The 12832-nt window shown below is 40.1% G+C and overlaps 1 protein-coding gene across 2 annotated transcripts in view; it reads right to left on the bottom strand.

Annotated features, from left to right (window-relative positions):
* Positions 1-12832, bottom strand: part of UBE4A (ubiquitination factor E4A) — a 32888-nt gene that overhangs the window by 9793 nt on the left and 10263 nt on the right. The window contains exons 3-13 of one of the 2 annotated variants that reach the window (XM_065881434.1): positions 12327-12500; positions 11608-11720; positions 10022-10174; positions 9214-9373; positions 8769-8971; positions 8375-8566; positions 7103-7436; positions 5683-5803; positions 3657-3961; positions 2219-2351; positions 1012-1199 (exon numbers count right to left, since the gene is read on the bottom strand). In XM_065881434.1, coding sequence (XP_065737506.1) covers positions 1012-1199; positions 2219-2351; positions 3657-3961; positions 5683-5803; positions 7103-7436; positions 8375-8566; positions 8769-8971; positions 9214-9373; positions 10022-10174; positions 11608-11720; positions 12327-12500 — 2076 coding nt within the window. Of the gene's footprint in view, positions 1-1011; positions 1200-2218; positions 2352-3656; positions 3962-5682; positions 5804-7102; positions 7437-8374; positions 8567-8768; positions 8972-9165; positions 9374-10021; positions 10175-11607; positions 11721-12326; positions 12501-12832 lie in introns of both variants that reach the window. The other variant, XM_065881433.1, reaches the window with a different exon arrangement.

The raw sequence follows: 12832 nt of genomic DNA on the forward strand, positions 1-12832 counted from the left end.
GTCATATAATAAAGGAGGGGCATGGGATTTGGAGTCAGGAGACTTAGGTTTTCCTTCTGGCTCCACTTAATGCAAGTCTCTTACTCTTTCTCAACTCCCACTTCCTCAGAAAATAAAACAGGAATTATAATACGCCCTCTAATATTACAACCAAAGGGTCATAGTGGCTGTATAATGAGATAACTGCAATGATTTATTGTGCAACTTCTTATATGTTATAAAGATTTACATACACTGCCTCAACCATCACTTCAACCCCTTTTACAAATGAGGAAACTAAGTCTCAGAGGTGAGCAAGTAACAAAGTCAAAATTCAAATATGGAAAAACAGTCAGTAAAGTGTTAAATGTCTCTTTAATGTTAATTGTATTTATCACTGGCTGGTAGGACATCCCCTTTAAAAGGGGTCTTAAGTAACTGATTTGCATATCTTGTTTACTGGTTGAGAGGGGGCACTGTTTACTCAGACATAGCATCTCAGGGTTACCGCTCAAAAGGGCATGAGAGAAAGGGAATGTAGCCTGCTGTTATTCTTAATCTAACAATTAAACTGTACGAGGGTTAGACTGTCTGGATAAGACAAAAGAATATCTCAATCGGCACACTGTCTCATTATCCACCATTCTGTAATTTTGAGGCAGAGAAAAATAAAGACCTGGGGTTTTAACTGGACAGCCTAATTTATTTGAGTATGATTCTATCAAAAATTATAGTAAAGTTGTTAACAGTATGCGTTTTTCTTTTTTAAGGTGAGAGAGACCTGATTCTACCACTTAATTGTATGACATAAACAAATAATTTAATCTTTTTGAGCATCCATGTCTTCATAGGTAAATGGGGATAATAGAGTAAAACTTTCCAGATGGTGACATATTAAGGAAACAATGTGAAAAAAGCACTTAGCATCAAGGGTAGCACATGGTAGGTATTCAATAAATAATGACTTATGATTATTTTCCTGACATTTAAAAACTGATCAGCGATCAGTTTCTTGGTTCTAGACTGCTTTACCTGTAAACTCAATGTCCACAAAGACCTTGATTAGAGCTTCTGCAAGGTGGGATGCATAGGGAAAGTTGCAGAACACACGTTTCCGGTGGAACACACTGGATACCAAGGGATTTGGGGTCTGATCCATGTGGGGCATCACTGCTTCCAACACCTCAGCGAGTTTGGCCCTTAGGTGGGGATTCTTCATCCTATGAATACGGCAGAAAGCAAACTGAGCAGGCAGAAAATTTAACTCCCAAATTTATAACTATCCTCTCCATACGAGGAGTCAAAACATCATATATCATCTGTACAGAGAGTTACAGGAGAAAACACGACTCCGCAGTTTTACGTCGGTCAATTTCTGGGGGATATGCAGAGTGTACCATTCAGCTCTTTAGGATCACAGCTTATCAATTACGAGGATGAGTACAGTTTCTATTTAATGCTCTGCCATTCTGTTTACCTCTCTATAACAATGCACGACTTACTATTCTCTGACAGCTTCATCTGGGATAAACTTGCCTTTCCAAGCTTTGTGAGGCTAAGGGCCAGGATATAATTATTCCACGTTACTTATAATGCATACCATGTGCGCCTCATACTTGTTGACTTACGATTTTTCATTAGGTCTGCTCAGTTCAGTGAAGGACTGGCTTCTACCTACGTCTCACTGACACGGCTCAGGGGATTGTGGGTCTCTTCTTTGTGCAGCAAATTCTCACTTACATACATACTGTTTCCTTTGGCCTACCACCAAAAAATCAGAGAAGCAACTCTACAGGTCAATGAGCATCTTCCTTTGGGAAGGAGGACTAGAAGCTATGAATGCTAAGACTTGAGATCAGAGAGCATTTACCCAAGTTTACTGCTCATCCAACTTAGAATTTTAAGAGCAAACTTTGTTATCATACATTAGAAGATCATTAGCACCTGGCAAGGTCTCTGGCATTAAGGTAACTATTTTAACCAGGGACTAGCAGTGAAATTCCCATCAGGTACCTTATATGCAGGTTCAAATTCTCTGTGGGCAAAGTCCTTTGTTTATTATGCCTCTCAAGTGTGGGATTTTGGGCTACCCATAAGGGTAGTCAGGTGATTCATTAATGTTAACACAACTTCTGAAGGCAACCCCTTATGATTCAGGCTCGTTTATTTCTTGGTTTAGAAGTCTTCTGAATGTTTTGCAGCTCTAAACTGTGACAGAGCCACGCTTTCAGCACTTCACCTTTCTATGCTTCCAGTGAAAATGGTGATAAAATGAAGGACATGTTCCAGGGAATCTGCTGATGTCTCCAAGATGTCATCGGCAAAGCGGCGGAGAAAAATGAGGAAATCACCCAAGTTATCTGCAAAAAATTCTGAGAAAGAAAATATTCACTGGAATTAGCCAAACATCTGACCCTTTGTATTATGCAATATTTAAATTCCTGCCTTTTACTCTACTTAGTGAAGGTTAAAAAAACGCCAAATGTCTTGTAGGTACTAGAAATGATGATAAATTAATATAGAATCTCCTTTGAATGTAAGTCAATTTTAATTTTTATCCAAGTAAACAGAATAGTAGAGACATAAAATGTTAACACACCAGTGCAGTTTAAGAAAGTATACTGGTAGGCATATACTTCCACACTCAAGGTTAACTGTGTGTCAAAATAACCCTTTAGATGAAAAAGAATCTTGAATAGAAATGAATACATTAGATGACTATGGTCTTCACTCTCTGGGGTCCTCCACTGGTCTTTGCCTTCTAGTATTTATGCCCTTGTATATCTCCTCCTATACTATTCCAGGGTAGAAGACACACTATGGGGCACAGAGAAGTGATGGCATGTCATCTCCATAATTAGGTTATAGAAGCCTACAGCTTCCATTTTGGTTCCCTGCTCTGAGGGAAGCCACCTGCCATACCATTAGCAGTACTAAGGAGAGTCCTGTGTGGCCTGGAAAAGAAGCCAGCAAGCAACTGAGGTTTGCCACAACCACACGACTAGGCTTGTAAGCAGATCCTCCAGCTCTGATCGAGTCTTCAGATTCCCATGGCACTGGTGGACAGTCTGGCTGCAACCTCACGAAGGACCAGAGTCGGAACCATGCAGCTAAGCTACTCCTGGATCACTGACCCGTGGAAACTGTGTGTGATAATGTCTGTTGTGTTAAGTTGCTATGTTTCGGGGTAATTTGAGACTCAGCAACAGATGACCAGTACAGTGATCAAGAACATGTAACTTGATTTTGACGGACAGTTTCTGCCGGCCCCTCACCAACATACATACATACACAATCTCACTTCTGGGTTAACCAAGAGGAGATGATTTTATTTTTCCAAAGAATAGCACAGGGGGGTGGGTTAGACAAATAAATCTGTAAGTTGAATGACAAACAACAGTAATGATAGAAACTAACAGCTCTGAAAACCCTGACTGCACTTCGTCCTTTGAAGACTATTTTCTTATCTGCACAGCAGTGGCGACACAATGCTGAGGAACAAGCTATCAGTTCCCCCAGGCTTCAGCCAACAGACATTACCTACAAGTTTGAGTTGTTTCTCCAAAAACAGCTGAATGATAACTAAGGAAGGATATTTTGAGGATTAAACTTCCAACGTGACCCAGTTAAACTTAGATGGCTATAAATAGGAAGCTCCCAAGGGAGAGCCTGCTTACCTGGCACGTAAGCCAAAGAACTGTAGCCATCTGGCAAAGGAAAAGTTAGCTCTCTCGGCTGTGAGCCTTCATTGCCTATGGCCAGTTGAACTAGGAGAACGGCCATGGACACCTGCAAATTTAGGCAGTTCTGCAGCATTTGCGGCTCAGTCATGGCAGTCTTAGTAGAAAGATAGACGGTCATCAGTCGTTCAAACTGCTCACGGAGGTTGTCAGCAGCCGGGCTAGAACTTTGCTGAGCATCCCGCCAGGCTACCTGCAGCCGATGCAGATTTTGGTTGATTTTTACCATCTGATCATGCAACCTGCCCCCAAGAGAGCAGAAAAGACTGGGTCAGGAGGCTCATATAGGGACAGTTGAGTACAGACCTTTTTTTTTTTTTTTTTTTAAATTTTAACATCTTTGTTGGAGTATAATTGCTTTACAATGTTAATTTCTGCTGTATAGCAAAGTGAATCAGCTATACGTATACATATATCCCCATATCCCCTCCCTCTTGCACCTCCCTCCCATCCTCCCTTACAGACCATTTTTGAAAACCAAATCCTCACTTATTTATTCTATTATTCCCTTTTAGGATGTAGGGAGCTGCAGTTGTGATGACACAGAAGGCAATCACAAAAGTTATTGACAGGACATAGGTGGGGGCATAGCACCGGGAAAATGTTACCAAGTATTCAAGAATTGAATCTAATTACATAGATTAGTTGTCTTCGGCTGAAATGCACCATCCATAGAATGGCTCGGTTGAGCAGGGTGTAGATTGGGCTTTTATTATGTACAATATATAACGATCAGGCAAAGTACAAGAAGCCCAGCAGGGTAGTTTGACACCACACAAGTGCAATGATTGTACCTGGATGTGATTATATGGACAGTCTTTCCATGGTTAGTAGAGAACTAAAGCTGGTGAGAAAGGAGTCTAGATTACTAATGACCACATATCAACCAGTAGCCACCTATGATGCAGCCTAAGAGCAGCTTCCAGTCCTCTTGATGCTCAATATAAAATTAAATGATTCTTCAAAAAGGGTCAGCTAAATGTTCTCTAATGAAAGGAAGACCCATAATTCAATGTTATAGATAGTTGTGTCTATGTGTACAGTCCAAAGTCATTCTTGGCCTTGTGGATAACGTCTAGGGTTAGCTAGCCAATACTGGGAAACTAGATGACGTTCATTTTTGTGTTTAAATCCAGGTGGTTGAACAGGTTAAACACATGCTAAATGTCTCACTTAAAATGTCAATGATAGGGATGGAAAATGTCTCTAATAAAGATATAATTTCATTTTTCCAAAAATTTGCTGAGTTTTGAAAAATGCTGTGTCAGTTTAAGTATCCTGAAAAGGCATTAAAAACTGCTGTCTTCAATATACCTTCCTATAGACTGTGAGTGAGTAGCTATTTTCTCCCCTTATTTATACTTGTCACAGTCAGCTAAATCAGAGGGAAAAAAAAATCATAGAATGACATACGGTTAGCCAGAACCAGACAATTTTTGGAAGTCATACACTTTAGCTCTCAAATCTTTACACTTCCAGAATCCTCCTTATCTTTGATACATAGATTTTTATGTTCCTACTGATCTTATTGAAATACCTTATAAACATTTAATTTTGTCAATTTTGTCTCTATACCATAGAATAAAGCTTTCTCTTTTTTCATCAGGAATAATAAGTAATGAAAATTCAAGAGCAGAATGTGAAATGTTAAATGAAAACAATTCCACTTTAGCAGATGACAAAAGGAAGATAGTGATTTAAAAATTTGCAAGTTTAGAGAAAAATACTAGTGTATCTTTAATTTTAAAAAGTTTAACAGGTCAAAAATTAAAAATAAATTCAAGTTATATGGATAAAGCCACTTCATGTAGACACAAATAAATGCATATAATGCCCTTTTCCTACTAGATCCTAATGTCAGCCTTCAGAATAAAGTGAGATTGTTATCTGTAAGACGTACTTTCAACCTTCTGGTTATCAACACAACCAAGCAGTTCTCTCCTAATGACATCCGAGGAGTTACCTGTGAAATCCCAAGTACAAGGTGTACTCTGTCAGGACAAGGTTTTCTGTTACAAGGTTGTAGTTCTGGGGAAACTTTGGCTCCTGCACAGCTGGGATCAAACAGGTTTCTTTGTCCAAACCTCAAAGAAATTAAAAGGAAGAGTAAATGGCTTGCCAGAGACATCTATCTTGGCTCCAGTGTCCCCTTATTCTAGTTCAACTTCCACCCTATTAGTGAATTAAGTAATATCTTCTTAAAAACACATCTTCTCACATTCCTACTCTCTTCTCTAAAAATGTAATTTGGCTTCTCAGTCTATAGAAATGCAGTTAAATCTCTTTAGCTTGATCACGAAATCACCAACAATTAAAAGGAATGATAGCACTGTAGATTCTTCCAGGGGATAGATAATAGATCCATTTGTATCTATTCTGTGCTTTTCTGTATTTAAGATTATTTGCTTTTGAGCATGTTACTTTTTTTTTTTTTTTTCTTTCTTCTCTGCGGTACGCGGGCCTCTCACTGTTGTGGCCTCTCCCGTTGCGGAGCACAGGCTCCGGATGCGCAGGCTCAGCGGCCATGGCTCACGGGTCCAGCCGCTCCGCGGCATGTGGGATCTTCCCGGACCGGGGCACGAACCCGCGTCCCCTGCATCGGCAGGCGGACCCCCAACCACTGCGCCACCAGGGAAGCCCAGCATGTTACTTTTATAATTAGAAGAGTTATACAACTGGGAGGAAATACATCAAGATCGAGTGATTCGTTTTGAGTGGTAGAATTAAGAGTGATTTATCTTCTTCTTTTCACTTCTCTGTATTATTTGAGTTTTCCCCAATATTCTTCCTCCCTAGGCTAATATTTCCTGCCAATTCCCATACCCCTTCCCCCATCTACCCCTTGTTCCAGCCACATTGAGCTTCTCACTGTTCCTTAGTTAAGACATTTCACAGCTGTGTACCTTCATACTTGTTTTTCCCTCTACATAAAGGGCCTCCTTTGCTCCTTTGCTTGATAAACCCAACTCATTTTTCAGGACTCAGCTACGAAGACCTCCAGCTTCTGTAGAATTAATCATTTACTCCCTCCTCTGTGCTCCTGTAGATTAGCCCTAGACCATATTATGATGATCTGTTAACATATCTGCCTTCCTGTGGAGACTTTGAGTTCAAAAAGGACAGGGAATGTACTTTATTCATTTTCATAATGAATGAATGAATGAGCGAATATCCAAGTCTGCCAAATTCAGAGAGAAGGTCTCATTAAAGGATAACATCTAAAAAATAACAGTTTTAAAAAGCTTGCTTTTTTAAAACTCATAATAGCTTTTCTTTTCGTCTCATCTTCTTTGAGAAAGAGGGACCTCTGTGAAAAAGGATATAGAAGTGAACGGCTTAGATGTTACGCACACACTGTTTTGACAAGACCAGCTCCCCCTTACCTCTCATGTGTACATTTTTTATTTTTCGTTCTTCATCATTCAACTCCTTCAGGGCACAGTAAGTGGGATTAAAGGTGAGGAGCCGAGAGGATCTGGGTTTGCAAAATGGCTGGCATAACTTCAGGAGAGCAGCACCCAAATTCAGAAAGAAGGCATCCGAGGCATACATTTGGAAGAAGATTTCTGGCATCTGATTGGCCCAAATCTTGGTGCGGCCTGCATTTGCATGCAAACAGTTTCCAAGCCAGGACAAGATACAGTGTTTGGTTTCTGGAGAGAGCTGGAGTAAGTTCTTCAACATCTGGTAGATCTTTTCATGGAACCGAGCCATGAACTGTTTAACCAGAAAACACAACCACAGAACATTCCAGTTTCACAATCCTAATATTTGTTACTCTCAAATCTTAGCCACTGGCAATTTCCAAAAATACACGAATCCTAATCCTCTCCCTCACTCTCCCTGTGCCTTACGCCACCATTTCTGATTAAAAAAAAAAATTTTTTTTTTTCTGGGAACTTTTAAGAGATTTCCTGATGAGCTGCCAAACTGCAGGTAGCATTTACATAGCTTTAGAGTAGGGGATGGTAAACTTTTTCTGCAGAGGGCCAGATGATAAATATTTTTGGCTTTGCATGCCATATGGTCTCTGTAGCAACTATTCAACTCTACCACTGTGGCATGAAATCAAGCCATGAACAATACATATACACATGGGCATGGCTGAGTTCAATAATCCTATTTACAAAAACGGGCGGCAGGCTGGATTTGGCCACTGGTATAATTTGCCAACCCCTGCTTTAGAAAGTTGTGATGATGGGAGATTTAAACTGCCCCCAATTCAACCATTTATTGTCATATGTTGGCCAGACTTCTACCATAATTTATGCTAAGCCCAAAAAGAGAGGACATAAGTAGAAGGAGGAAAAGGAAAATAATTTGGCTTTTAAGCTGGAGTTCAGTCAGAAGATTTTAGGAGCTGAAGTTATAAGAAATAGCTTGGTGAGAAAAATGAGGATTGAGAGCAGGTAGCTGTGCTACAGCACAGGGCAAAGAAGAGCAGCAGCTCACTCTTAAACCACACAAAGGTTTGTGCTCTGCTCTTAGCGCCTGCTAAAAAGAGGGCCATTTCCATACATGATTATGGTAGACAGCCAACCAGATTGATCTGCTTTCCCAAAGAGGCTCAAGCAGCCTTATCTGCATCTGCTTTCTGAGGAAACGATACTTAATCTAAGACCAGGGGGCCGGGATACACCGGTAAACAGCTCCACCTGGTGAATGTTGGCCTCTTGTACTTTGATCTCCTGGGGACTGGAACGAGATGGATTCAGGAAGTAGCCATGATTTTCTACTACACCCGGAGTCTTTAATAAGCAGGAGATATTCAGGATTACTCCCAGCAAGGTCTTCTGGTACATCTGCCCATTACTAGGATCCTTGGGCTGAATGTATTCTACAAAAACCTGTAGGAAAAGACAAGCCTAGTTATTTGTCTGTATGATGAGATAAATGATGGGATGAGAGGGCCTCAAAGAGTTAAGATTATACAACAACCAATGTATCTTTCTCTTATTCCATAGGTAATATTACACTGCCCTCAGGATAGGGAAGCATAGAGTATTAAGCTTCCAACTCAACTGAATATATATGAGCTTTCAGACCTACCTTTGCCATATCCTTTTGCTTAGTGAAATACAGAAGAATGTCCAGATATGCATACAACGGGATCTGGCAGAGTTCTAGATCTTTTATTCGGCCCAATAAAATATCAAACACTGGAATCATGACTTCTGGAAATGTTCGAACTTCCTCATCCAGTATCAAGGCTTCGATGACCTCATCCAGAAACTCAGTTACACCTTCAAAATCTGACAGAAGACAAGAGAGAGAGGAGGCCATAAGAATTTTTAGACGCCTCTACACACAGCTCTTTACTCTTCTGATACTTTTGATAATTCTATTGGTATTCAACCTCAAAGGTCAAGGTGTGAGCTCTCTTCCTTAATTTACGCTGGAACCATAGTGGCTCTGAGGCTTTCTAATGCAATTAGAGGAATGTTACACTTGGAAATCAAATGTAGAAGCTCATAGATGTTGCTTATGTACTCACGGCCTCCTAGGATGGCTTCCAACATCAAATCTACCAGTTGCTCGTGGATGTTTTGGTCAACATAGATCTCAGGGGTGAGGAGAACTGTTCGGGTATTGGACACAGTGAGGTTCCTGCACTGCACCGCAAAGGGTAGCAGGTTCTCTGGAACTTTGGTAATCTGGAAACAGCAATGAAGAGAGGGAAGAGTCTAGCTCTGTGACCTGGCACAAGGACAGATACAGCAAATAGAAGGGAAAAGACATTGTGTCCCAAAACAGTAGTGCTTTCCTGTGGATGCTTGAAAAGCCACGAGAGTTCATTCTTTGGTTTAAGGAATCACCTAACTGTTAGAAATTCTAATGCTGGAAGTGATCAAGCTTAATCTACGCTGTTATATATACCTTAGTGGAAATGAATTTATCAGACCTTTTTTTAATAAGGGTGTGATATATTAAGACGTTTGTAGAGAGAATAATAGGAGGCACTTGTTAATTGAGGAAAGGGGTAGACCCCAAGCCACAGAAAGGAGAGACTAAAACTTTAGAAGATAAACTAACAGTGCCTCTGATATCCAGTTCCAGATATAATATGATGTATATAAATTGAAATAATAGACACTGATCTTGGGACTTCCCTGGTGGTCCAGTGGTTAAGACTCTGTGCTTCCACTGCAGGGGGTGTGGGTTCGATCCTTGGTTGGGGAAGATCCCGCATGCTGCACAGCACAGCCAAAAAAAAAAAAAGACATTGATCCAACTCTCTGGCTTATGTGTTAAAGTCATACCCAAGAGGACAATAGAGTACTCAATACGGATTATTCTTTTACCTCTTCCTTGGCTCTTTGGAAACAGGAATAAAGGTAACAAAAAATGTGCCTCTCCCCTGCATCTCGATCAGCAGAGAGATTCAACGTTGTAGAAGAGGTCATGTTAATCAAGTGGTTGCCTGGATCTTGAAGTAATAAGCGAGTGAAGACGGCCTATTAAGAAAGACAAATAAACAAAAATACTAAATCATTGCAAAGTTAATTCATTTTTAAATTTTTTTGATGTATTTTTATTGAAGTATAGTTGATTTACAATGTTGTGTTAGTTTCAAGTGTCCAGCAAAGTGATTCAGTTACACACACATATATAGCTGTTCTTTTTCAGATTCTTTTCCATTATAGGTTATTATAAGACATTGAATATAGTTCCCTGTGCTATATAGTTGGTCCCTGTTGTTTATCTATTTTATATGTAGCAGTGTGTATCTCTTAATCCCAAACTCCTAGTTTGTCTCCCCTGACCACTGCAAAGTCTATTTTAGAACATTAAGATAAAAAAGATAATTTTGACACAGGTTATTATAAGAATCACAGAACGTAGAACAAACGGGGGAAAAAGGGCTCAGTGTACCATTACTTTAGAAAATATTACATATACAAATTTAATTGTTTATGTAGTTATCCTAAAGCAAGCTTAAGTGTCTAGCATAGCCCCTAGCACAGAGTAAGCATTAAAAGAATATTTGTTGAATGGTGTGGAGAATTGGAGATTAAACTCATATGTGAAATCTACTACTCTGCGTCATTGCTGACCTCACTCAGACTTATATAAACACAGTTTAAATGTACTGGGTTGGCCAAAAAGTTCGTTTGGGTTTTCCCACACCACTGTACAGAAAAACCCGAATAAACGTTTTGGCCAACCCAACTATGAAGTTAAACTACAAGTTGTCAAGTCTTCCCTATCAAACTTTTATTCCTTTAATGTTAATTAGGCATCTGCAAGGTAAAATGCATTGTTTTGATTTTGGAAAAGATATAAAAAAAGAGATGGGGCTTCCCTGGTGGCGCAGTGGTTGAGAGCCCGCCTGCCGATGCAGGGGACACGGGTTCGTGTCCCGGTCCGGGAAGATCCCACATGCCGCGGAGCGGCTGGGCCCGTGAGCCATGGCCGCTGAGCCTGTGCGCCCGGAGCCTGTGCTCCGTGGCAGGAGAGGCCACAACAGTGAGAGGCCCGCGTACCACAAAAAAAAAAAAAAAAAAAAAAAAAAAAAGAGATGGACCTTGGCCTTGATAAATATTAGTGTCTATGGGAGAGAGAAGACAGGCTCATAAAGAAGCCAAGACATGAGACAGAAAGAGACAATTCCCATAAGAGATGCATGGAGATTACTGCCAGAGCCCAGAGGAGAAAATAACTCCTACTTGGCAAAACTTTGTAAACAGGATGGCATTTTAACTAGGTCTTAAAGGATGGGTAGATTTGGACATGGGACCATGGTAGATGAGAAGATTCCAAAAGAGGAACACCACAAACAATATAAGAGATGGAGCTAAGCAAAGCCATGGTTGGAGAAAGGTGAGCAGAGTTCAGCTGCAAGGCTAATTTTTCCTGAAGCCACATGTAAGGAATGTAAGAATGGTACCTGCTCTACGTTGTTCATATCAAGCCAGTCTTGATCTTCCAGGTCTACTGCCATTTCTTCCAAATACACACAACGGCTGGGGATGCCATTCCCACTTTTCAGGCTTGGGTCACCTAGCAAATGGTTTTAATCTGGTAAGTTAAGGATAATGCTTCTGTCTTATACAGACAACTGATCTTGATGGCATTTCTCTTGAACCCCAAGTTTGACTCAGGTAATATCAGAATGATCTTGCCACACAGAGCAGTACCTAAAGATTTAAATCATTTTTACCCCTCGAAGAGTATGTGCTTTGTTATAAATCTAACATCATGACATTTAAAGAGTAAATCCCAGACATCAGCACTAATTCTGGGGTTTAACTACAGATAGGGCACAGAGGGGAAACACTATCTGACCCTTCTTGGGGCTTTCATCTAAATGTTTAGGTCACCTCTGAGAAGAAAATGGATTTAGCTACCATTCCCATTTCCCTTTTAAGGTAGTAAAGGCAGTAGCTACATGGCCCAGTCAGTATCAACACAGAAATGAAAGTTGTAGCTGTGTCAAAATTCTGCTTTAGGTCACATTAAAAGCTTCCTTGAAATATAAACCCTGTGTTCCAGGGAGTATGATGGGCTTGTTTAGCCATCAGATACAATAAGTTTCTAGGAGCAAGTCCCTAGCCCAAGCAGGAAGGGCAGAGTAATAAATACACTAGCTGCAAAGATGTAACTCACTGTTGTCCAGAGTGATGAGGAAGATCCTTTGGATCATGTGATTGATGTTGAGTTGCTCACATATTTCCTGCTGTGAACGGAATGAGCGGCTAATCTCAGCCACAGAGTAATCAAATTCATCCAGGCTCTCTGACACACTATTATCTGAGTCATCTGGGCTGGCTGGGAGTTCATCTGCCAGAAGATGTAAGTCGTTAACAGTTACAATGCTCTCTTTAAGAGAAAACCAAGTACACATGATAAATGTAACCAAGAGGAGGATAATTTGGGGTGTTAAACAAGTTAACTATCTAATTAGTGAACATCTCAAATCAGGCAACATCTTTTTTTTTTAATTAAGGTATCATTGACATATTAGTTTCAGGTGCACAACATAATGATTCGATATTTATATATTGTTATTGTTATATAACAATATATATATATTATATATATAATATATATATTATATATTGTCATTGTTATATGATCACCACAATAAATCTAGTTAACGTCTGTCACCATAC

Source organism: Phocoena phocoena, chromosome 8 (genome assembly GCF_963924675.1).
Source record: "Phocoena phocoena chromosome 8, mPhoPho1.1, whole genome shotgun sequence".
In the NCBI taxonomy this organism is placed as follows: Eukaryota; Metazoa; Chordata; class Mammalia; order Artiodactyla; family Phocoenidae; genus Phocoena; species Phocoena phocoena.